The 26,599-nt window shown below is 47.2% G+C and overlaps 1 protein-coding gene across 1 annotated transcript; it reads right to left on the bottom strand.

The window, feature by feature from the left end:
- Nucleotides 1-1,354: 1,354 nt before the first annotated feature.
- Nucleotides 1,355-25,955, bottom strand: Cfap45 (cilia and flagella associated protein 45). Its single transcript, XM_051186314.1, has 12 exons — nt 25,881-25,955; nt 20,427-20,552; nt 18,562-18,704; nt 16,191-16,335; nt 15,673-15,843; nt 14,451-14,629; nt 13,168-13,297; nt 8,185-8,331; nt 6,572-6,685; nt 5,792-5,985; nt 1,919-2,143; nt 1,355-1,550 (listed from the first exon to the last, which is right to left on the bottom strand). Exons 1-12 carry the CDS (start codon nt 25,881-25,883, stop codon nt 1,472-1,474), a joined length of 1,656 nt encoding a protein of 551 aa, XP_051042271.1. The 5' UTR covers nt 25,884-25,955; the 3' UTR covers nt 1,355-1,471.
- Nucleotides 25,956-26,599: the final 644 nt, after the last annotated feature.

The raw sequence follows: 26,599 nt of genomic DNA, 5'->3' as shown, positions 1-26,599 counted from the left end.
AAATTCTCTGGAAAAGACGAGGTTTGTTCTGTGGTCCCAGCAGGTTTCACCTGAACAATCAATGGTGACAGTGAGCCAGCTAGAGTGCTTGATGGCACTGCCAGTGCCTTCTCTCCTATCCTGAACTGGGCACCTCATCTTCCAAGCCCTTTAGGGAGGAATGCATAAACTTCTTCAGATAAGAGGGCATTGAGTTAGGGATACCACAAAAGGAAGGTAAGGAAGCCTTTTCCCCATCTGATGGAGCTTCCCACCTACTGTGTGAAAGCTATAGTCTTCCAGCTGGGGACAGTGGAGAAGGTGACTGGGGATCCGAGGAAGAGGAAACACAGGAAGCAGCTTGTGACTCTCCTCCTGCCCTATGAAAAGAAGACTCTTGCCCCAGGCCCTTGTAACCCAGCGTTGTAAACACCCAGGACGCACCAGACAGTTGTCCTCTCCTCCTTGGTACAGGATGCATGGAGGAAGACAAGACTGGGCGCTGAATCTGGGAGATGGAGCAAGCCCCTGGGGATGGGGGAGATGGGCACCGCAGTGGTGGCTTTAGAGAATTATCTCCACCATTGATAGGTGACACTCCAGTTTAAAATGGAAAGCTTGATACCCAGGGGCCTTCTAAAAGTGCTGAGGTCATGAAAGGTATATGAAAGGTTGTGGAGCTGAGGAGAAAATCAGAAGTTCAATGAGAAGCTTCCAGAAAAGGGGACCCAGTCTACTGTAAACACTGAGTACCTCCATGGAACGTGGCATAACAAGTACTTAGCGACTGCCTGAAGAGCAAATGGAAGTAAGTAGGAGTAGACTGGGGCAAGGAAGGACAAGTTAAAAACAGAACTGACTTTTAGGAGGCCTTCTCCTGGAATAAGGTGAACTGAGGATAACAGGACCAAGAGTGAGGGTCAGCTGTATTTGGATAAAGAGCTGGGTCCTGGGTGTACCTCCATGGGAATGGGGCAAATGTCTGTGCTGCAGTACTGGCTTAGTTGAAAGAGTCTAAGCAGGAGAGCCCAGAGCAGAGAGATGGGCTCACACACCGCCCCCTCCTTATGTGTGGTCTGAGCCACAGTAAAGAGCCCAGGATAAGCCAGTCTGAGCTATCCATGCTCCTTCCTCTCCAGCTCCGCCTCATGCAACCTTTTCACCAACCCTCAACAAAAGCCTGTCTTTAATTCGGCCTCAGTGCCCCCAAGTTCCTATGAACTGGGTCCAGGACCTGAAGAAACCCCCACCTGAGTGCCATCTGGCTCCAGACCCTGAGCCTCAAGCTGGCACACACTCGGGTGTAGTTTATTTTGATCCACCTTCGGTGCCTACTGGAATCCCCATCCCCACAGCAGTAAACCTGAGGTGTTCTTCGGAGAATAGAATAGCTTTAATCTGTAACTAGGAAATGTCTAGATTAGCAGCAACTGCGGATGCCCCAAGGACTGGGCAGAACCCATGTCCTCCCAAAGCCCATAGCGTCTCCCGTTCAGTTCACAGAAGTGGTTGGCAGGATGTTGGCTTTGCGCTCAGCTTCGATGCAGTATTTCTCGGGAAGGCCGGTTGCTCTGCAGGTCGGGAAACAAGAGGTATGTATGTATTAATAAGTAAGGTACTTAACAAAGGTGTGACGGGAGAAATCGTGCCCTGAGCCTCCACAACCTGGGGCCCCTGTACCCCCAGCCTGTTCCTACCATCTACCCACCAAAGCATATTCCTGTCAAGGTCCTAACACACTGCCAAGGAGCCATCAGCTGGCCAACAAGGCCCAGTCCCAGAATCTTCTGCTAGAGACCCTTCCAGGACAAGCCTCAGGCCGGAAATCCTCTCACTAAGCTCCTCCTTCGGTGGTCATGGCTTTTCCAGCCTGCTATGCCACCTCTTTGGGTCTTTGGGGACGAGTTGAAGAGCAGAGAAAGAAAGGAACCAGGTGCACCTCAGCTCTTCCAGCTTTTGCTTCTTGATGTCCTCAATGCGTTCACGGCGCTTCTGGGCTTCCTCCTTGAGGCGCCGGCCCTCTTCGAAGGTAGCCAGCCGGTTCTGCACCTGCTTCTGCTGATTCTCACGCACCTGCCGCCGGAGCTCATTGGCATGCTGCAGGCACCCTGTGGCCTTTTTCTCCTGCTCCAGCTTCTCCTTCTCGATCTGCTGTCTCTGAGCCCTGGGGAGGGGACAAAAGGAATGCAATTGGCTGAGCTCCTGGGTTAACCTTCAGTGGCCAAGCTTCTGAGTCTGCAGCCGGCCAACTTCCAGGCCTCAGGGACCAGGCTGAAAGGGCCTAACCATGTGCTTTCCTCTCCAGAAATAGAACCGTTGTCATATATCATAGTGTTGAAATTCTTAATACTTTCTAAGATGTTTTTCATTTTATTCTATGTGTATGGGTGTTTCTCGTGCATGTGTGTTTGGACACCACATCCATGCCTAATGCCCTCAGAGACCAAAGGAGAGCATCGGATCCCCTGGGACTGGAGTTGTGAGCTGCCATGTGGGTGATGGGTATCAATCCTGAATCCACTGGGAGAACAGCCATGCTCTCATCTACTGGGGCATCTCTTCGGCCCTTCAGTATTTTTTAAACAAGAATCCCCACCATCTAATCTTTCACTGGACTCTGTAGATTCTGTAGCGGGGTCCCACAACTGGGCTTTCACCCACAGAGAGCTCCCCTCCTCTCCCTGCTAATGATGCATAAAACTCCTCTCCAGCTGGATCTAAGTTATCTTCTCCCTTTTCCTCTTTGATGATAACGACATCGACAAAACAACGTAAGAATAAAGAAACAGCATCTGTGATGTTAGCCCTTCTTCTGTTGCTGGAAGAAAGCAAGAACTCAGTCTGACATCTCAATATCTCCACAATCCATCTATGAATGTCTTCTATAAGAACATTCTTCTACAAGAATACTACACGACCCTAACTAATGACAGGGCGGACATCTCTAATGGCATCCAGAGACCCTCAAATGAAATGTATTTCATCTAACCTAATGTCAGATTCCTTCTCAATACAATCAAAACCAAATTGTAAAACTATCTTAGGCTGGGATTTCTCACCTGCTTTTCTCCCACAGACTCGCCGATACCAAAATAAAGATCCCCTCCCAACACCAACAACCACTGTCGCTTATTCATCTCCTTACTGTCTTACAAAATCCGCCCCACATGAGGAACACTCTCAGGTCCTAACAGCTCCTCCAACCATGCAAATGTCTCCCCCCCCCCCAAATCACACACCTCTATGGAACCTTTCCCAATATACAGGAAGGGACTGCTGGTCTCCATGCCCCTCTGTAGTTAGACACCAAGTGCCCCACAGCCCATATGGATATGTTGTGGCAGGAGTGTTCTCCCTGCTCGTGGTCACTTCCGTGTGTGTGTGTGTGTGTGTGTGTGTGTGTGTGTGTGTGTGTGTGTGATTAGCCTCCTATTGTTTCACACTCATCTAAGTGAAGGATTAATTGTGGGAAAGGGATAGCTGTATTGGTCACTAGAGAGCTGTTAGGATGGTGGGCAGCTGAAAATCCAAATGGCAGGGACTTAGTTAACCTTCAGTATCGCCTCCACTAGATCACTGACTATCCCCTGGGCATATCTGTGAGGGGGTTTCCAGTGAGGTTTAACTGGGGGTGGGGGGTAAGATGCACTCTGAATTTGGGCAGCGCCATCCTGTGGACTGGGCTCCTGGACTAAGAAATTTTAGTGGAGAAAGAGAGCTGAGCAGCATCACTCTTCCCTGTCTGCCCTCTCCCTTATTTGTCTTGTGTTTTATTTTGTTTTGTTCTGGTTTGGTTTGGTTTCCAATATGGGGCTTCACTGTGTAGCCTTGGGTGTCCTGGAACACACTCTGTAGTCCAAGCTGGCCTTGAACTCACAGACATCTGCCTGCCTCTGCCTCCCGTGTGCTGGGACAAAGGCTTAAACCTCCACAGCTGTCTTTCTGCCTGCTCCTTGACTATGGATGCTATGCAACCAGTCACCTTGCTGCATGGCTTCCCTGCCATAATGGATTGTATCCCCTCAAACCATAAGCCAAAATAAACCCTTCCTTAAATTGCTTTTATTGGATATTTTGTCATGACACTAAAAAAGTAGTTAATACACTGGTCATAGCACAAGGTGAAGGCAATAGCTGTGGTCACTGACTTCATGTTAGAATCACCTATGAGCTTTCAAAAGCTACTTGCCCCCAGAGTGTCTAAACTACAACCTGTTAGGGTGCAAACCTGAATGTCCATATTTTTCGGAAGGTCCTGACTTAGCTCTCTCTGCTCAGTCAACAGCCTAAAAGTTCAAGGCCTTCTACCCAGAAGCAGGAAGTCCACATGCAGGCTGTACTGAAGGTAATGCTTGAGAACTAGGAAAATATGAATTGCTGGCTGCGGCAGAGACACGCTGGGAGTGAAGAAAACCTGTCTTGGAAGCCTTGTGGTTTGGAGACTCTAGGTCTAGATGCAAGCTAGGGTAGCAGGTGAAGTTGGACTTCTCTAAAGTGCCGGACCAGCTTTAATAGCTGGATAGTGTATATGCTTCAGGCAAGCAGAGCAAAGCAGAGTCAAGTGGGTCAGCAGCAAACGTAGGACTTGGAATTCATCCCATTAATATTTATTAGTGTCTGCCAAAGGCACACAGCTGTCCAAGGGCATGGAGGCAAGGAAGACTGGGGGAGACATCTGGAAGGCAATCTGGAGCCCAAAGGCAGGCAGGCTCTGTGGGGGATTTAGGAGGTTGTCTCTTACCAGGTATGCAGTGACCACAGCACAACCCCAGGGGCAGGAAAATTGGGAGAGCCAAAAGGCATCACAGCCAGTGGGAACAAGCAAGGGCAAGATCCTGTGCAACTCCAGGAATCAGGTTCTGGCCTGAAGAGAGATTCTACAGATCTGCTCCGACTCCACTAGGGGTGCAGGAACCCTGGCCTGCCTTGCTCCTGACTGAGACTGTCCCGAGAGGAAGGACCCAGAGCCCAGACCTGAAGATGGCTCAGTGCTAATCAGTCTCACTTTGTCTGTGCATAACATCTACTCCACATTCTCCAAACTTGAATTTTATTTGTCCAGTGGCAGCAGATCTGACTGGGAGAAAACAACAGAGACAGAAGCCCATTGCTCTGAGGCAGGATGAGAAGACTGAGCAGTTTAAGTCCTGGCCCTTTGTGTACATGCTGGGATCATCATTGAACCCAAACAACAAAGAGTAACAATAAGAGCTGCCAAGCACCAGGGAGGTGACGGTAGATGAGGTTCACCCAACTAGGGAATCTCTGAAAGCCTTCCTATGGAGCAGGCAAGAACGGGGCTTGGTGATACCCAGAGTCTTGAACACACACTGCTTGCCAGCTCTGAGTCAAATCAGTAGCAAAGACACCCTCAGAGTTCCGCTCCAGCGACACAACCTAGAGTTACCCTCTGCCTCCCCTGGGTCTCTCCAACTGCACTTTTCCTAGTTTGCTGTGGAGTTGTGGGATCTAGGGGAGGCAGAAAAGACCAGATGCATATACCTTTATTTACATCATTACTGATTCAGGATAAATTAACCCTTAGTTCCTTAAACACTTCCAGATGCTATTTTCCAATTCTCTAATCATAAAATTTTTGGCTCAAATGGCTTTGAAATATTTCAGCCATCTATCTAGTCAGAATGATTGTGGCAACGTGATCAAGATGGATGTACACTTGCCTGTTAACATGGCAGAAAGCTCTTCTCCATCCAACACACACACACAAGCACACGTGCACACACTCGTGCATGCACACAGGCACACAGACGCACACGCACTCGCCAGCCAGGCTTCTCCGGGCCGCTCCTACCGAAGGATCCTCTCGAACTCGTCTCGGTCTCGTTGCACTTGAACGGCCAGCGTGTGTTCCTTGAAAGCCACCTGCTCCAGCCGGCTTTTGCGCAGCTTTTCCTCTGTCTCCATCTTCTTTTGCGCGTTTTCCTTTTCCTTTCGCCGCCATTCTCGATCTGCAACCTCCTGGTTGCGTTTGGCCCGCAAGGCGTCCTGAGAAACCAGGCAGTTGGACAGGGGAGAGGGGAAAGAATGAACTATGAGGGTACAAAAGAAGGACGTAGAGCCACTGACTTAGACTTCAGTTTGCTTCGATGAAGCACCATGGATTCCTCTGGCAGAAAATTACTGCCAAAAGAAATGGAATCCTGACATAGATCTTTGGGGTCAGAATACTTTCTGAGGGGTCACCTTGCCCTGCCTTTAGTCTTTCCCGGTTCTTCAAGCACCTCCAGGCACTCCTAGAATTGCTTCTAATTTTAAAAACTGCTCATGATAGCAATGCCGCATTTTCCTCTGGTGACATATTTCATTAGTCAGTTAAGGCTAAAAATTCTTCTTTGTGTAGCAGTGAAAAACTTTCTCCAGAACCTGAGTGCATACTTCTGCTCACATGCTGCCACCGTGGACAATGGGAACAGGCTCACCCTTCCTTCTCAGGTGGATTTTTCAGAGTACATCCCATCATTAAATGACATTTGTCTGCGGTTAGATTTGGAGGCCACTTTACAGGCTGTCAAGGAATGGCTGCAGGAGTGGGAGGGACAAAGGAAAGCCAAGAGGAAGAGGAAGTGTATACCTGCTCTGCTCGGTAATCCTGGGCCTTCTCCTGCATGGCCCTCAGGCGGGCAATCTCCTTCTCCTTCTCCCTCCGGATTCTTTCCTGCTCAGCCTCAAACTCTGCCTCTCGAGCCTGCCGGGAAGAGAAGACCTCATGATAATCCAGCTTTGCACAATCTCCACAGTGAACATCTCTTCCAGCATCTCCCCTGACCACTTCCTGGCTCTATCTAAGATGGGATGGGGGGGGGGGCGGGACCTTAGCAATGCACAAACATGAGGACCAATTAGCATTTGAAGAAGGGGGTCTTTCTCAGGCAATGTCTTAGAGGGCCCAGGCAGCCTCTCATGAGACAGATGCTGTGGGTGCCGAAATGGATTTGAACACAGGAACCCTGAGCTAGGCTTCTGTACCCCTGTCACACTGAAGGTAATTTCAAGTTGCAAGGACAGCCGAGCCAAGTAACAACTGTGGTTCTCTGGCCTTGTAAAATGCAGCTGGTGGAGGCTGCCTCATTAGCCATCCGTATAGTGCCCCCCAACCCCTGTTGCCATCTCCTGTTGCCCCCGCCACCACCCCTAACCTCAACCAAGTTTCTGTCAATCCCAGAGTGTTTAGCAAACACTTCAAGAGTGAACCATCAAAAATTGTTCCTTTTATCACCTCTGTGAAAGAACAGGAATGAACATTGCCCAAGTTTCTCCACTGCTGCTTCTAGAACAGTCACACGACCACCAGCACCTCTTGTGGCACCATGAAAATTGTCCCTTATCCCTCATTATTCTACCTGCCCAGCCTGACTTCAAGAAGCCCAGTGAATTGCCTGCTTTGGAGTCATGCTCCGCTAGGTCAAGCTGATCCCTCTGCCTCATAGTGCCCTGAATGTCAGGGGATAAAATTCTAGATGCTTCCACAAGCACTCTCTGCCTTTTCTGCAAACACATCATACAGAAGTAGGATGTGTCTACTGTCATTATAGAGCTCCTAATTTGGATCCATACACAAAGAAGTCATTTTTTCTGCCACTTTGAGTATGTCTTCCTGTTTTAACATAAATCCACGTTCACTCTAAACTATATTTAAACTATATTTAAAAGTCTTTTTTTTTTTTTTTGAAGGGGTGGCCCTCCACTCCTCACATACCCCAGTCATTCCATCATTCAACTTTGTCCCAGGATGAGTGAGTCCACACACTGGGGAGCTCTATCCATCCATAGCTGTCTGAAGATATTGCTTCCTGGGAGGCAACTGTTTTTAATATCCAATACCAGATGTCTTATACAAGAGCTTTTACAAATAAATAAATAAATGTATGGAGAAGCTTCTCTTGGTTTCTAGGGTATTCGGACCCTGAGGAGTTCACAGAAACTTCACTTCCACCAAGCGTTTTTTTCTTTTACTGCATGTGACCCTGATGATCCCAACTTTTAAATGAAGGAATTAATGGCACACTGGTTGTGTATGTGTGTGGGGGGCGGGGAGGGTTCTGATGAAGAGGAAAAAGGAGCCAGGCCTATGTATTTTAGAATGAAGACACGGCTGTCTTCTGCTAGAGTCCCATTATTGCTCAGGTCTGTTGTGGACCTGCCACTCCCGGGCACAGGTCCCAGCGTCACACATCAAGCCCCTACCATCTTCTTCCTGGTGAACTCCATCACCGTCTGCTCTGCCAGTTTCTCCTGTGCCAGCCGCTCTGCCTTCTGTCTCTGATTTTCATCATTGATGCGTTTAATTTCAGCTTGCATCTTCAGCTTTTCCTGATGCCTCCGTTCCAGATCCTGCCAGCAAAAGGAAGAGAGCCTCAGAGAAGAGGAAGGCATGACAAAAAGCTGCTGGCATGTTGTTATAGAGAGACACGAAGCAGAGGCAAGTCACGCAGCCATCACCAGCCCAGATTAAAGCTGCCTTTCTTCCTTCCTTCCTTTCTTTTTTTCTTTAATTTTTAAATTTAGATTTGAAACCAGCTTGTTTCACATGTCAATCCCAGTTCCCTCACCCTCCCCTCGTCCCCTATCCCCCCCCCACCCCTCATCCCATCCCCTTTCTGCTCCCCAGGGAGGGTGAGGCCTTCCATGGGGAGTCTTCAAAGTCTGTCATCATTTGGAGCAGGGCCTAGGCCCTCCCCCATGTGTCTAGGCTGAGAGAGTATCCCTCTACGTGGAATGGGCTCCCAAAATCGATTCGTGTACTAGGGATAAATACTGATCCACTATCAGAGGCCAGATAGACTACCCAGGCCTCCTAACTTACACCCAAGTGCAGGGAGATTGGGGTCTATGATTGCCCCTTTGTTCAGGTCAGCTGTTTCTGTGGGTTCTCCAGCCTGGTCTTGACCCCTTTGTTCATCACTCCTCCCTCTCTGCAACTGGATTCCAGGAGTTTGTTTCAGTGTTTAGTTGTGGGTGTCTTAAAGCTGTCTTTCAAGGTCGATCAATAAGCAACTTTGATATCAAATAGCTTTTTTGCAATCTTCATCCAACTCAACTTGGTGATGGCCCCTGACACTGTTTATCTCTCTATGATTTCTGGAAACAGAGGTCTTAAAATTCTCTCCCTCTTGCCATGCTAAAGTTTACCCCTATAACCTCATGAGCTACCACCCTCTGGCTTTCAATTTCCTTCTCTTAAAGAAATGCAAACTCAAAGCAGTGATTATTCACCAGTAATGACTACAAAACTAAAAGCAGAACATTGGTGGCTCTTTAATCCCAGCACTAGGGAGGCAGAGGCAGGGGGATCTCCATGACTTTAAGGCCAGCCTGGTCTACAGAGCAAATTCCAGGCCAGCCAGGACTACACAGAGATACCCTGTCGCAAAAAACAAACAACAAAAAATGTTGTTCAAATTGAATTGTTCCCACTCACTGGGCATTAGCAGAAGCTGTTTCCCAGATCCTTGAAGGCAGGATGAGAAACTGATGTGTGGATGAGAAACTGAGATCCAGCAGTTGATCCAAGGTCCCACAGCCAATAAACTCTTCCTGAATTAACATTTCTGCCCTCTGGAAATCTTACTGGACTGTTTCAGCTTTTGGTTCTTTCTGCTTCTGAGTTTTCTACACTTGAGACTGGTTTCCTACACTTGAGACTGGTTTCCTACCTTTGGGAGGTGAAGGTGATGGCATTCTGTGCCTGCTAGAGACAGGGGAACCTATATCATTCCCCTCCCTCCCCCAACAGCGTGTAGCCCAATGTGAGGAAGACAGAAAATGCCCAATAAACTATGAGTAAACAAAGACCAAAGCAAGTAGTATGTGATTCTGGAGGAGATGGGAGGGTTAGGGTTAGGGTTGGGGGCAGGGGCTTAGACACAGAGCCACAGAAAGCAGAGGAGTGCTAATTGGAATGTTAAGATCTTTTCTACAGAGAAAGCCTCTATTTTTTTTTCCCCACCCCAAGCCTCCAAACTAGGGTATTTTTTTTTTTTTTTTTTTTTTTAAGACAGGGTCCCACTACCCTAACCCTATCTGGCCTAGAACTCCCATAGACCAGGCTGGCCTCGAGCTCACAGAGATCACCTGCCTTTGCCTCAGGAGTGCTGGCATTAAAGGTGTGGGCTGCCACACCCAGCATATTCTTGAGTCACGTGCAGAGACGCTGGAATCTTGTGCAGCTGGCTGCCCATCACCTCCAACAGCTCTCAGGCTCTGCTTCAGACTTCTTCCCACCCACTCACCCAGCTTCCCGCACTGCTTACTGCTTCCGGGCCTCCATTTCTTCAAGAGCTGAACCTCCCCAAAGCCTTGCAGCCCCAGCTTTAGCCTTGATCCACTCAGCCAAGGCCTTTCAGCTGCTACCCAACTTAGGGCTTCCCTGCTCCAAGAAGCTTCCAGACCAGGTCCCCACAGCAGCTCTGTGGGTTGCAGACTTCCCTCACTCTCTCCTGACTCTCACACTACACTCTCTCCTTGTTTCTCTCCTCACACAACTTTTCCCTTCCACCCGTCCGGCTCTCCATCCTGCCCTCCTCGTCTCCATTTCTCCCTTTCCAGCTTTTGCTCACCAGTTTTAGGATTCCCATTGGTAGCCATGGCATTCTTCACACTAACCCTCATAGCTAAGCACAACTGTTACAGCTGATCTAGGACATTTGTATAATCATGTATTTATTTGCTTCACTGCCTGTGTGTTTACTCTATGCTTTGTTGTTTTGGCTAGCTTGTTTGACTTCCAAGGAACCAAAGGGACTTTCCCTGTTTCTTGTCATCAAAGCCCTTCAAAGCAACCCAGAAAAACTCCCTTGACTCTTCTCCATCTTGTTAACAAGGTGGGAAGAGCTGTCCTGCTCCCCGGAGTGCTGACAAGCAACTCTATGTTGAGGTGCAGGGTTCTACCCTAAACTTGCCTAATAATACTTCCTGGAGACTTGGGAGTGTCTTGTGGAAGGACATCCAAAGGACAGTGACACATCAGTGTAATGGTGTTGACTCACTGACTGCTGGAACTTCCCAGCGAGCCCACCAATTCCCACCTCACTCCCTGCATATTTTCCCCATACCTCTTTTTCTTGACCCTTTCCCACACTTCTCCCCTGAGCCAGTATCCTAGCTAGTGTGTGGTCTATCTTCTTGGTCTCCTTTGCAAGTAGTTCACAAGGCTACAAGCCCCCTTTCCCCTCCCCCCCCAGAGCTCTGCAACCTACTCTTCACACTAGTCCTTATACTGTAGGTGTTCTGAGGATCTGCAGATAGGACCCTTAATGGTCCCCAGTCACTCACCAATACCCAATGTACTGGTTGATGATAACTCAATCATCCATACACATGTGGTGGGGGAGGGGGACAAAAATTAAAAGACCATGTGTTCCATGAGTTAAATGGCATCATGAAAAAGAATCAGGTAAAGGAATGTTGTTAGATAAGAGGAATTGTTTCTGGTGTTCTATAGCACAGCAGGATAATTACAGTCAACAATAATTTCAATTGTACATTTGAAAATACTAGAAAATATCCCGAGTGATAGACACACACACACACACACACACACACACACACACACACACACACAAAATGTTGACTATCTGAGGTGATGGATATTCAAGTCACCCTGCTCTGACCATTACATACCCTATATATAGAACTGTCACACCATAGGTCACAAACATGCACAATTGCTAGGTGTCAGTTAAAAATAAAAATTATATTAAAGAAACAAGTGAATCAACAAGTGAGAGAATGTATCTAGATCAAAAGCTTAACCAAACGCCACATGCAAACCTTATTTAGAAACTCATTTGGAAAAAGGAAAATAGCTGAAAATACATTTCTGTATCAATTAAAGAAAGCTGAATATAGGTTAATACTGGATGATGTTATGGGATCTTTGGAGGAGTTTTTGATGGAGGCTGTGTAACTAGGCCTTTGTTCTTCAGAGATTCAGGGTGAAGTACTTAATAGCAAAGTGTTAAGAGATCTAGAGGCAGAAGTAGTTTAACCAAATATTAAGGTAAATTGTTAATCACTAAACCAAAGTGGAGTGCTTATGGATATGGTTACAATTCTTTCAACTTTTGTCTGTGTGTAAAGTTTTCAAAAAAAAAAAAAATGGGTTGGCAAAGGGGTGAGTATGATCAAAGCACATTGTACAAAATTGTCAAAGGACTAATCAAACTTTAACGTTCATTTTCTCAAATGCTTGCTATAGGACCAGTGACATGGCTCGGTGACTAAAATGCTTGCCACACAAGCATGAGGACTCTGAAGACTGGAGGTTCAATCCCCAGAAATCTTGTAAATGCTGAGTCAGTGTGGTGGTCCACTTGTAATTATAGCCTGAGAAGACAGAGAAAGACCACCAGAGCAGACTGGGTAGCAAGAGTAGGCTTGAGTGAGAGCTGCCTCGGTGGATAAGGCAGAAAATTGATAGAAGATGATTCTAGACATCAACCTGGGGCTTCCCACATGCATGTGGGCACACGTGTGTCTGTCACATGCAAAAGCATTCATACCTACAGACATACGTACATATCTCTTTGCTGCATGTTTCATGTCTTGCAACAGATCAAATAAGGCAAATAAAAGAGAGCTTTAAACTTTATAAAGTTTACACAGGTATGCCATCGGGTATTTTGTTCTATTTTGTTTCTGGTTTTTGTTTTGTTTTGTTTTTCTCATTAAATGTTCTTACTCATTTTATCGAAGCTAACAGGGATAAAAGGTTTGGCTTCACAACACAATTAATGACAATGGGATATTGTGTGCTTTGAAAGAGACAACAGCAGGGAGGGGGAAACTAAAGTGCTACTGTTCATCTATGGAGTGTATAATTTCCCTCTGTAACTGAGGAAAAGACTGTAAAACATCCCTCTGTTTACTTGGGCAAAGCATGCAGCCATATATTTCCTTTATGTGTCTGTTCACATTGATATGCCAGTCTCAGACCCCAAGTCCCTGGGAGGCAAGGACAATATTTATCCAAATCACAGCTTATCCCCCAGCATGATGCCATGGCCAAACAAATGTTTCAGACAGCAATTAAGAAGTTGATGATGATGGTGTTGTGCAATGAGTGTGTGCCTTGTCGGAAGAGAATCACTCCATACCCTGAGCCCCAAAATCCTGGAGGGCTTTGCTACTAGTACAGGTGAAACTCAGTGTGGTCTGGTAGCCTGTTACCTGCAAATCCTCCTCCTGGAGCCTTTCCAGATATGCTAGCATCTGCTCCTTCTCCTGTTCACGATGTTCAGCAAGCAGTGATCTCTCCTCTTCATTCTTTTTTATCTGTTCCAAGATGTGCCTTTTTCCCCTGAGAAAAAAACAGGACCAGAGTGGCTCTGAAATCAAAAGTCCAAGTTTCTTCCCTCACTTCTACCCAAATAGCCCCCAAACAGGGAGGTTTCACAAGCATCATTTGACAAGTGTCCATTTGGTGTGCTTATGTTTCCTGCACCCAGGCCAACGTCCTTCCCTTGAGTGTCCTGGAGCAATAAACCCTCAGTTTGCTGTGTTCTAATTTCAGGACATCCCTGTCTTAGATTCCTCTTTTTTATCTGTCTGCCCAGGAGTTACCTTACATAATAACCCACCTCTCCCTTCTAGTATTTAACAAGCTTCTAGAATCCAGCTTTTTCCCCAAGTCGTCTAATGATGTGGGAAGATAGCTTCCTCCCCCAGCTTCACAGAGCTTTGTAGATTTTCAAAGTCCAGGATGTGTAATTCCTTTAGTGTTTCTCCTCTGTTATCTCCCAACCTGACTACCATGCCTACTCTGCTCACTGTCTTTTTGTGTACATACTCACACTGAAGACTCTCGGCTGTTGATAGACAGGGCTCAACCCTGAGCTCCACTCAGCAAAGCCCTCTTTTCAACAATCAATACAGGGAAACTCTACAATCAGTGTTCCCTGCCAAGTGACCCCAGGGTGCTGTAAGTATGTCAGTAAACTTGGAGGCACCTTAGAGACTGTGACATGAGTAAAGTCTGCAGGGATGGGAGAAGACAAGGCAGAGATGTGAATCAAGTAGAAATGTTAAACTCTTATTCAGATACTGGATGCTTCTTATGGCCGAAGACAGAAGGAGGGGCAGGAGAGTTTGCCTGGAAAATGGGTTTGAGCTCAATCATATAAAGATTGGCTCAGGACCCTAGAGCTGCCTAAGGAGGCAGAGTGTTCCTTCATAGGACCTGCTCATAAAGACTTTGAAGATGTGAAGAGGAGTGTGGAGTGGGTGACAGGAGACACTGAGAACGAACATCAAATTGGAGTACACAAAGAAGCACCTACTACAGCCTCATGAATAAGCTTTACAGATTGTGTGTGTTCCTGTGTCGTTCCGCAGGAGATGAGAGACATCAGATCCTCACAACCACGTCTCAGTTCTCCCCTCTTTGCTAGGCTGCCTGGATGTGAAGATACATGAAAACATCCAAAGAATGCCAAACCCAGGTCTTTACATACCGGGTCATCTCTTCCTTCCTCATCCTTTCCCGGTCCTTCTGCCTCTGAAGGGATTTCTGCCGGTCTACTTCCATCATCTCATCCAGCCGTCTCTCCTCTGCTTCCAGTTCCTTTTGTATCTGCCGCTTCTCCAGGATCTGGGCATCCCGTATTGCGTGGCACTTGGCATTCAGAATAATCTAGGGAGTGGGGAAAAGATTGTGGTGCTAGGCTTGGGGGAGATGGTGAGCATTATGAGTGTGTGGAGATTTAGGGGGGGGGGATAAATGAGAGGAGAACACTACTGAATGTGCTGGAGATGTGCAAAATCCATCACAAGTTCAAAGAAAAGGTGCCGTTTTCCCACTCTCTTCTTAACACAGCATAGCTTAAATATTTACTGGGCTCTTAAATTAGGCACTAAGGTTTATTCAAGGAGAGACAACATCACTCAGTATTGTAGAGTTTAAGAGGTAATGGATCAGCCTTCCAAAATATGATGAAAACTATGATGTTCACCTACATAAACACACACAAAATCTCCATAAGACTTTAGCAGTTCCTTCGCAAGTACTCATGAATACCATATTATGCTTAAGGGAACCAAGCAGAAAGCAAACCACTGGATTTTTTAATCAAGAACACAACATGACATAAAAGAAATGAAAAACCATGGTGCCACCATTAAGAACCAGAAAGTAAGAGCTTTGGAGAAATAAAAGCAGGTGCAAGTGAAAAGGATTCACCTAAGAGGTGGAAATCAGAAATGAAGGGGTTGGGGAGTCAACATTTTTCATTTGGTCAATAAGGAATTACAGAACAGAATTGCAAATGAGCCCTTGACCTTTAAGCTCCCTGCTAAAAGAAGTACTCAGGCCCCTTCAAAAAGAATCCTCTAGACTCCACAATCATCCAGAGCCAGACTTGAACTAACAGGATAAAAATAAAAGTGAGGTTCTTATCAATGACAGTTCACAAAAGCTGTCCCATATCTTGGCTTATTTAATACTGTCAGTAATTCTACTAAACAGTGTTGCCATCACTGTTTTATACATGGACTCTTGAGTGAGGCTCAGGGAGAGCAAGTGACTTGCTTGCTCTAATCACCCAGCAAGCAAGGCTGGTCTTCTCCTCCTCCTCCCCTTGGCAGCCCAGCCCACAAGAGTCCCTCACCTTGCCCAGTGTGTGGATAAGAGCAAAGAGGGAGTGCCAGTGAGTCCTCAAATAAAAGGAAGAGATCCACCTTGCTCATGTCCTTGAGCTCCTCTTCCTGCTCCATGCGAAGCTTGTTGGCTCTCTCCAGAAGGTTCTGGGCCCGCTCCTTGGCCTCCTCCTCCAGGTCACTCAGCTTCTTGTTGTTGCTCCAGGCCATTTCCTTCTGCTTCATGATCTTCTTGCGGATTGTCACTGCTTCCTAAGGGACACCAGCCTGGATTGGTGGGGGGTTACTCCCTGGGAACTTGTCTGCCACAGGTAACCTGGGGGATTTCTCCTCAGTCCATCACTGTATCAGAGCAGAGATGTTTCATAGCCTGGCTTTACTGTCTTTCTCCCAGTGGCCCACATATCCCTTGCATATTCCAAGGATTTCCTTCCAGTCTTTGTTGTCCAACATTTCTCATCTAAATGCACATACACACCTCAATCTAGCATGCCTTAACTGAGTCCATCCCCTCTGGTATGAGAAGCTGGCTTCCCCACTACACTCTTCTGTCCTGCCATCACCCATCCACCAAGGACAAGGCTATGAAGGTGAGTTACCAAGATGGCTTTCTTCTCCTTCTTGAAGGCCTGTTCTCTGGCCTCCAACTCTTCTTTGGTGAGGACTTGGGATGCCCATTTGATCCGCTCAAACTCCTCAGGGCTGATGATTAGGGATTCCCCAGAGGGGTCCTCTGTGGGAACACTGACACAGGAATGACCAGCGTTAGGGAGGAGAGCAGGCTCCAAGCTCCCTCACTCTCTTCTCCTCCCCATACTATGCTGAAGCAGAAGAGTCTGCAACTTCATGGACCATTGGAGTGAAGGGTTTCAGGGGAGAAGCAAGTGATGCTGCAGGTTAAAGAAAAAAAAAAGACATTTTACACCTTTCTATCTATAATCTATCTCATATGCTGCATTCTCTGTGTAACTATCCATGACTCTTCCTTCTGTTCATGTATGTCCATCCTGCCCCCAAGCATTTTCCTCTGAGCCCCACCACATTCTGACTCCGTTTTACTGCCCACATCAGGACCAATCGTGCAAGGCCTGTTTCAAACTTCTTTGAGATGAGGCTCTATCTTAACTACATCTGTGGCCTTAATCTCTGACCCAATGCTTGGTACTTAGCACTCAAAATAAAGCTGTTGAATTGAGCTTTAAAAAGAGATTAATCCTGATGCATAAAAAAAGCATTAAGAGAATGCTAGGCAAGGTTGAAATAGATGCTGGTGGGAAATCTAAATATCCCTGCCCATCCAGCCTAGATAGAAGCTTTGAACCCTAAATGTTAATTAAAAACTCTGATCGACAGCTGCTGGAGACATGTCTCTTGAACTCTCCTTGTAGCTACCCAACGCATTCAACAAACCTATAGCTAATTATAATGATTAGAAACAAATAACATACTTTAAGGATGGAGGAGGGAGTAGTTGAGAGGTGGGAATAAAGCTGTTTCTGGGCGAGGCAATTTAACAGGTGCATGGCAACAAGACGCAGATGATCTATGGCAGGAAGTGAAATCTCATCTAATAAAACTAGTGTGGGTTGTCCAGGAAGTAGATTTACATAGTAGCCAAGGTCCTATACTGCACCAAGTGGTATGGCCCCAAACAACTGAGGGTATGAAGTGATCAAGAGCACCCTGGCTCTGTGACAGTGGATCTGAAACACCACCGGTGTGTCTGCAGAGAGACCACTCCAAGAAGTAGCACCCCTCGGCAACTGCCCACATGGGGCTGTCAGGTGGCCAGCCTCAGCTGAACAAAGGCTGTAGTCAAGTCCAGGTCCTGCACTGGGACCCAGCTGTGTCTCTTCAGCTTAAGCCATGAATCAAGGGCTTCAAATTCTGGGAACTTACGTCATTTACCATTCAGCAATGGAGCCAGAGTGGTAGGAATGGGTAGAGAGCATGAAGCACTAAACACAAGTGCTAAACCACCAAAACATGGCACTGGCTCCTGGCACTTAGCTGAGCATACAGCCATAGCAGCATGCTAGCCAGGGAGTAAAACTGAGGTAACCCCAGGGGAGCCTGGAGAGGCCCTGTGAATTTCCTCCGATAGCCATGCAGTCTGGGAAGAAGCCAAAGTGCTAATTAGGCATCTGGTCAGTTTCCCTTTGCTTTGGATCCCTGATGTAGCCAAAAGGAAGTGACTCATCTGGCTCACTTCCCTTCACCCAGTACACCACTGAGGGTTTAGAAGCATTGCCCTCTACCAGTTACTTTCAGAGGCCAAAGCTCATCCTAAGAAAGGGAGGAGAGAGAAACTTTGGAGGGAAGGGCAGTGTGATGGTGGCTATGAAAGGGGAAGGAGAAAGGCCAAGATGGAGAAGAAAGAACTCTGACACAAAACGGGGACATATATTGGTTCTTTTCTTTCACATGTAGAATTTAGGGGTGCGTGCGTGCATACGTGCATGCGTGCATATGTATGTATGTGAGAGAGAGAGAGAGAGAGAGAGAGAGAGAGAGAGAGAGAGAGAGGCATCATGGAAACAGAGGACTGTAAGAGGGAGGAAGAGATTTAAGTAGGAGAAGGGAACTATGGAGCATATTGGAATATATGTGTCATGATAGCAGACAGGAACTATTTGGAGGAAGAACGGGACCATGGAGAAGGGGAGAGGGAGGACAGGGAAGGCACTCGGGAAAGGACAGACAAGAACAAAGTATATAGATGTAAGAAAACGTCACAATGAAACCCACTTCCATGTATGTTAACAACAACAACAACAACAACAAAAAGATTTTTTAGACAATCTATACAGGCAAACAGAGCAAAAAACACAAAAGGAAAAGAGGAAAGGCGTGAACAGGAAAGCCGTTGGAATTGGGATGCCTGGATAGACTCTACCGGTTTTCCCATCACCATGCACAGAGGCAGTGGTGGCTGAGCCAGGAACCTGGGACTAAGCCGTGGGGACTCACATGAGTTCTCGAACCATGTCTCGGGTGATGAGCTGGATTGTCTCTGGCTTGTGGTCCAAGCCCAGAGCAGTGAGAGTTTTCCGGACAGCATGTTTATCTCGGAGCAGCACGATAGGGCTGTCACTCTTGCCCTGGGGCGGAGGCTATGAGATCAGATAGGAAGACTTAGAAGCCAGTCAGTCACTCTACTTCCCACTGATCCATTCTAATGTCAGGCATAGCTTCCCTGGGGCTTCCACCCCACTCAGCCGCAGCCGTGGGAGGTGGGGGGAACTTCTCTAGCATAGACTGCTGAACACTCAAGAGTGGCTAGGGCACGGTAGAGCCTCTTATTCTTGGGCAGACATTCCTCCTAAGGATGCCAGAGACTGTGCCAAGGGGTGCAGAGGAGAGTGGATGACAGTGTATATCTATCCCTATGTTAAAACCTTTAGGAATGAAAATTAAAATGTTAGTGTTTAGGTTGTCTCTCCATGAACATTTCTGGTCTTGTGAAATTCTTGGACCACACTGTGAATTTGAAGCAATACATGTTACAAGTTAATCTGCCCTTTAGATTTATAATTTGTAATCCCTTCTAATGATTAATGGTTTTTTTAAAAGCCATATTGAGGGAGTTAGACACAGCTAAGTGGCCTAACAGGACCCTGACTTTAAAACTAAAGTGTTTGGGCCAAGCATGGAGCAGAGGCAGGAGAGGAGGAATGCTAGTTTGAAGCCAGCCTAGGCTATGCAGCAAGACTCTCAGCAAAACAATTGTGGTTGAGGAGGTCACCGAAGGAGGATTCAGCAAAATGAACACAGAGCAGGTGTGTGATCTTTTTCAGACTTTTTTTCTAACTGTGAAAAGAGTTATCAAGAAGATACAACCACAGGTTTCAGGGAATTTCTAAACACGGAGAAATGTAGGTAAATGCAGTAACTGACACCTGTTTGGGGGGGTGGGCGTGGCTCTGACGAGTTCACTTTGCACCTTCCCCTGAGCACTGCTGCCACCTGCCGTTCATCTCTGCTTCCGGAAGGTCCCGACTCAGTCATGCCACAGGCCACTTCTGCCCCCTACCGCCAACTTCCTAGACTCTTATATACCCACAAGGCCCAGGGCACAACGAATCATGGAACACTTGGCCATTTCCCACCCTCCTTTTGACTAGAAATTTTCTACTCTAAGTGTAATTATGAAGTCGCACCCTTTTGATGCTTGCCTTTACCGGTGGGGAAAACGCTGCACAGGGGGAGATCTTCCGAGAGACCCTCTAGAAAGCCGGTTTCCACGCACATTGAGACCAATAAAGGGAAGAAACAGACACCAGCTCTCCATTCCCCAGCCCACCTATACCTCCAAAGTGTCACCTCTTTCTCCTCTCTGCTCTTCCTCTCTCTTAATCCCTCCCTGCTTGGCTCTCCAAGTCTCCCTCTTTTTTTTTTTTTTTTCTTTTTTCCTCTTTCTTATCTGCCACCACAGACACCAAAATTGTTTCCAACAACTCGCCACCTCTCCTTTTTTGCACTCCTGGAATTGTCATTGTCCTAACCTGGGTCAGTCTTGCTTGTCTCCCCAAGCTAAGCAATTGTTTTATTTGAGCACCCGAGGTCAAAATGAGATGGCTGTGCTTTTTTGCGTGCTGATGCTGTGAAGAAATGGGAATTTTCAGGGGAGAGGAACCAGGTACCCCTGTTTTAGAACACACAAGATCCCGGGGGGGGGGGGCGTGGCGTACAGCTAGGGCCTCGGAACTTTGGTGTGAAATCTCAGTAATGTGACTAGTGCAAGTTTCGTCCTAAGCAATGCTGGTCTAGGTCATTGCTATCTAGGAGTGGCTTCCTGTGGAGGTGGGGGGGGTCGCTGATGATTAGTTAGTTACCTTGACACCTCCGAAAAGGCTCTCATCTACCTCCGAGTTCATGGCTTTAGTACGATAGCGAGTCCTGTTCCGTGACCGGTTGGAAGCGGTGGAAGCAGAGCTTGAGGCATCCCCTGTGCTTAGTGGCTGCAGGAAGAGACAAAAAAAGTATTAGACGTCGGTGTCCAGCGACTTCCAGACCATGGGCAGCGAACATCTCTCTAGACTATGCTGAGAGCTGGGAGAGTGATCACTCAGGGAAAACGTCTTGCAGGGGCACAACATCCCCAAGGGGTGGGGGAACCTCTTGACAAAGCACACTAGCTCTACAAAAGAGAATTTCTGTAGTCTTGGGAGCTGATAAAGTCAAGTCAGCCACAAGGTACAGATGAAAGGATGGAGAAAAAGATGACAAGAGGAATGGAGAAATGTCATACCCCATTGCGTGCCCAGTCATGGTTTCCCACAAGATTGGCCTCGAGGAACCAGCTGCTCCTGTCCTCTTCACTTTGTCAGCCCAGCCCTAGGCCCCCTTCGCTAAGGACATACCACAAAAGGAAATAAAAGATGTAGAGACTCATTTGGGTCACAGCTCAGCATGTGATGACTGACAAACTTTAGGTAGTGGATGAGCAACGATTACCCGCTACAATCAGACAAGATTAACCAAAGTGTAATATACACTGTGCCAATAGCTTCCTATGTTTGGCAAATGCTCCCCTCTAACAACTATGAGAGACAAGGCTCTTTCCCAACAACAAAAGCTGAAAACAACATGTGTTTGCCTTCCTAGTCAAGCAGGGGATCTAAGCTGAGCCAATAAGATGCCTGAGACCTGACAGCGACTAGAGAGCTGGTGATGCAAGACATAGAACAAGGAAAGCCTTTCTGACACGGATGGCAAGAGCAGCCACACTCGGCATCTGGGACAACACTGATAAGGGTACCACCAGCATGCAAAGCCAGCATTGCTGGGGAGCGTGTGCCAGACCAGCTCTCTGCTTGGGTTTTGGCCTTTGTTTCAGCTGAAGAGGCACCCTCTGTTCCTACTTTCCAAACCTTGCTTCCCTGCTGGTACAAAATCAGTGGGCTTTCCTAAATCCTCTCAGGGTGTTCCATCCTACTTAAATGACAGTTCTGGTTCTGCTGCTTACAACACAACCCAGCTAGTCACAACCTCTGGTCCCAGGAGTCACTTCAGGTTCAGCTTCAGCTTGACGCCACAGTAGATATCTACATCCAGGAAGCCATTTCTGCAAGGACTTTTGGATAACGGTAGCCTTAATCTAAAGCTGATTCATACTTGACTTTGGAAGAGTCCACACCCGCCTCCACAAAGCTCAATGAGCTGAGATATCTTGGGGAAATGGTCTAGACACACTGGGTCCCTCCAAGTCTGGGAATCAGCAGCCACAGTGTGGGGGTGGGGGCGCAAACAGGCGTGGACTTTGCATTCCAGGTCACTAAACACTGGCTGTGTTTTACAAGCTCTCGGTGATCTGCCCTAACCAACAAGACCTCCTCCCAGCCCCTCCCCTGCCCCTGCACCTGTGTCAGGGTTTTTACACCAAACTGGGCTATGGTCCCTCAGCTGGCTCTCTACCAAGCACTGGGAACTGCTGCTTGGCACAGCCAGAAGAGGCTCACTGAGGGAGTCAACCCCCCCCCCTTTGTGTCTTCAGCCAGCCCCAAGACAGCAGAGCAGACAAGCCTGGGCTTATAAAAGGGTAAATATGGCAGCCCCTGTGGTGCCTCTGGAGGTTGTCATATGGGGTGGGGGGCACTGTGGCAACCACTCCCCTGTCCTTTGAAAATAGCCTAAGAGAAAATGAACAGAAACTTCAGTAGACAGGATTGAGGCTAAACATGAGGGTGGGGTAGACAAAGGTGGAAGGGTAACAAGGGGCAGAGTTTGAGTTCTCTGTGTGATTCAGGGGAAAAGTGCAGGGCCTGCTAGGTGCATAGTAGGAACCCAACTTACAGGCATGTGATATAAAACAAGGAATGAAATTAAACAAAGTGATCTCTCAAGGAGTCTAGACCAAACCGAGATGGATGTCTCTGGGAAATACATGTCTGACTCCAAGTCACTCCCCCATTCCACATTTTCCAGATCACCTATGCGGTCTGCACTTTGGATAATAACATATACGACAGTGCTTAGGAGTACAGATGGAAAGTATCATTATTGTTTTCGCATCTGTTTTCCTGTTTCTTTTCAAGGGCTCCTTGTGTGTGGCATTGTGCACCAGACTATAGGTCCCTCAAGGCAGAGACTGTCTTCTCTTTTCCTGTGTCCTTGGTACCCAGGTTGGAGGAAGTCACTGCAGGAAATAATCCACTGCCTGAACCTAGAAGTTGGAACAGAGGAAGGAAAGCAAATAACCACAGAAAAATAGCCACTGAGCAGGCCAGGGGGAAGCTATGAGCATTAGTGTTGGTATCTGAGAAAACCTCATTTGAGAGCCGCTGACTTTGAAGCCGCAAGCCTTACCCTAGGGCTAGAATAACCAATTTTGCCAAGAGTAACAAGAAGAACTAGGGAGGTCACTGTATAAACACGCTAGAAAAAAAATGAAGAACCAAGCAGAAATGGAAAGTTGGATCCCTCTGGATCAGAGACAATAGCCAAGTGGTCTTCTTACGAGGTTAAGGGCTGGTTTCATTTCTTGCGTGACCAAATAAATATCCCCACAACGCTGAGCAGTAGCTAGCCAGAAGCTGCCTGCCTCTGCTTGGAAGGAGACAGTGTTGGAAGGAAAAGTGGCTTGCTCCAGCTACCAACAGTTGAGGAGGCCAAGGGCAATGGAGAGACAATCAAATGACACTACAACCAAAGGGGATCACCATTGCTACACTCCAGAGGGTCCCTAAAAGCTGGGAACTTGAATATTTATTTCTTTCATAATTAACCAGCTTCTTCTGAAATCCACCAAACCCCACAAAAGCTAGGCAGCCTCTAAGCCTAAAGTATGTCCACAAATACAACCCAATTACCCCCTTAGCCACCCAGGTTGCCAGACAAGCACGCAAGCCTTGCATTAATATGTTTATCTTGGTGACCCAGCTGCCCCTTCTCTTAAATTCCATCTCATCCCATTGGCATGAGAATCCATTCTAAACAAGGTTGCTCTAATAGAGATGCTGAGGCAGAAAGGTTAAGTCAAATGGATAGAGATGAAATAGGGAGAGCTCGATAATATACAAAGTTATTAAGGAAAGGTGTCTCTTTCAATAGGAGAGGGAAGAGGATGTGACGAATGGGGCAGGGGAGAAACATATTGACAAGACACATATTCTAAGGCATGCACAAGCACTCCTATAGAAGTATTGGTGGAGAGAGCTGGCGTAATTGCAAAATGCTTGTTGCACAAAAGTGATGACCTGAGTTTGGATCTCTGGCATTCACATAAAAGCATAGTGGTACCCATCTGTGATTTATCCCCACACTCCTGAATTTCAGGTGAATATTACCATCTGAAGCTGTTCCTCACATTGAGCAACTTTCTGCAATGAATAGATAACTATTTTATGACCAAGAAACATAATAAATTCATGATAATAGCATAATAACAATAAACTCTTGTTGAAAACAAAGTATAACTGTATGGGGCTGGTATCTGACTCTGAAGGCAAGACAATACAGCCCCTAAAAACAACTTCAATTTTATTTATATTGATGGCAGGATATAGGATACTTGGTTTAAATTCAACAAGATAATGCTAGCAGGGACCGGAATAGGTTGATGTGGAGTTTTCCCTGACGTAAGTCCAACACCTGTCAATTGAACAAAGACAAAGGCATGTTCCTTCTTAGATGCACTTCCTACTCTGGGAGCTAGTTCCTCTTACACACAGATTCAACACAGGTCCACCATCAGACCTCAGATTCTTGGCCTTTTCCATAGACTTGGCTACTAAGAAAGGAGAGATCCCACACATTAGGTCCCTGGCCTTTTACTCTGAGACATCCAGCTGGTTGTCCTCTTTCTTTAAGTGGACGAGACTGCCCATCTGTGGCAGGTCACCTATCATTGCAGCAGAGTTGGTACTGAGGCTCACACTCCTGCCTCTGGAAGATGATATTAATAATTTTCTTTTGAAGTGATTAATAGCCTGTCTATGATCCTCTATCTTCTCATTCCTCCATGCTCTCAACAAAGCTTGTGAGTAGCACTATAGACATGCATGCACACACATGCACACGCATGCACATGCACACCTGGCCTGCTGGGGATTACTCAAACCCACTCCCTTTCCAACATGTCTATATACCCATTCCTGTCCAAAGGATTCCATAAGGCTTGAGTCACTCAGCCAGACGCTTGTCTTGAGTGGTCTTTGGGTGGGAATCTCTGAGCAGGGAATTATGCAGCCCACAAGTCTAGTGAGTCCAGCTGCAATTTACTGATTCATGAGCATTTGGGAAACAGATACTTTTAAAGCAGGAGAGATGAGCTGACATCTACTGCCTGTCCTTAGATGCCATGCGTGATGCCAGGTCTTTACACACACACACACACACACACACACACACACACACGCACGCACACGCACACGCACACACACACACTGCTATGCTGAAGGAAGACAATTAAATGACATGTACAACCAAAGGGGATCCCCATCACTACATTCCAGAGGGTCCCCAAAAGTTGGGAACTTGAATACTTATTTCTTTCATAATTAACCAGCTTCTTCTGAAATCCACTAACCCCCCCCAAAAAAAAAGCTAGGCAGCCTCTGAGCCTAACGTGTGCCCACAAATACAATCCAATTACCCCCTTAGCCACCCAGGTTGCCAGACATTCTAAGTAAGTTCCAGTAACTGGATGCTCCAACACCTGTCCGAAGCCTCCCCGGCCTCTCAGAGCCAACATGCTCAGGTCCAGGCTTTCATGGCTCCTACCAGGTCTTTCTTATCCCTTCAATCTATGACCATGGCAGTCCACCCCAGCTCAAGGAATCCCAGGACTTATCCCAATTATCCCCTAGGACTTTGTAAACCTGGGGCCCTCCTCATTCATTCATTCATCCATCCATCCACTCATTCATCCACAAATGCTATGGTGTGCCCACCGAGTGATCCTAAATCATTCCTACACAAGTGAGAACCGATGCTCTTCTGGAACATTAGGTGCCTTTCCCATGATCACCCTGATGGTTAACCGCATAGAGGGTCATCAGGCCTTCCTACCGGTGCTTTTCTCCACATCACACAACCCAAGAGGACCCAGCCCAATGGGGTGGGGAAAGGTGCAGCACATCCCCCAATCAGCCCTACCAGAGGTTGCCAATCCCTACTAAGTCTTTTGAATCTGCCTCTGGACTTCTTTTGCTCCATTTTCACGGTGGTCCCGTCCTCAGTCCCAGAACTTCCTATCCTCCCCAGCTTCTCAGAGACAACCCCAGCTTTCCCCCTCAGAACCCCAGCCCACTTCAGGACTCAGGAACTATAGCTACCCAGAGCCTCACCATCTCTGCCACCGCTTCAGCTGCAGGCGCCTCCACCGGCTCCCCGGGAGCTGACGCGTTACCGTAGCAACCAAGAACTCGTAGTCAGCGTTTTAGCCCCGCCCATGCCCCGCCCTCCTAATTCCTGGGGCAGCCACAAGGTAGTTTAGAAGCAGGAACCCTTCCTTCCCTCGAGCTTTTCCCACCCTACGGTAGAGCAGAACAAAGCTCTTAAAGGTTGAACCCCTTGGATACGCCCCTGACGTCCATTTTTGCTTTGATTCAGTTTACGCCAGGCTCAAACTTTGAAGGGCCTACTTTCCATGAGCTCCGGAAGGCTCAACTATCAAGGAGCCCAAGAGCCAGGCCCAGGATCTTGATTTTTTCCCTCACAGACCCTTCCACCCAACCTAGGTTACCATGGTTACTGCTACGGGTTTCCAGGAGGAACTAAACCAAACCTGATGAGAGTTCAGGCTGCAGAGATGCAAGCAGCATTAAAACCAAACAAATTTCCCAGTAGGGGGAAGTCTGACTCGACCAAAGAATGAACTAGCCCTGAAGACGGGTATATAGTCTCACAAGATCTGAAATCTGGGGGGGAGTTTATTGAAAATACAGGGAGTCTGAGACAGTTCAAAGCCAGCCTGGGCAGCATAGCAAGCTCCATCTCAATAAATAAGTAAATAAACTAAAAATCTAAGTCCTACCCAAACGACGTCAAAAATCCATGGCTCCAG

Source organism: Phodopus roborovskii, unplaced genomic scaffold (assembly GCF_943737965.1).
Source record: "Phodopus roborovskii unplaced genomic scaffold, PHOROB, whole genome shotgun sequence".
NCBI lineage: Eukaryota > Metazoa > Chordata > Mammalia > Rodentia > Cricetidae > Phodopus > Phodopus roborovskii.
Note: the sequence above shows the minus strand (reverse complement) of the source record. Positions and strands in the feature narration are given on the sequence as shown.

What these genes read in the sequence shown, in the direction of transcription:
- Cfap45 (XM_051186314.1), bottom strand. An exon ending in GCCTTTTCGGAGGTGTCAAG is followed by an intron (nt 18,705 to 20,426) that starts GTAACTAACTAA and finishes CTGATCTCATAG; the next exon opens with CCTCCGCCCCAGGGCAAGAG. An exon ending in AGTTCACCAGGAAGAAGATG is followed by an intron (nt 6,686 to 8,184) that starts GTAGGGGCTTGA and finishes TCTTCCCGGCAG; the next exon opens with GCTCGAGAGGCAGAGTTTGA.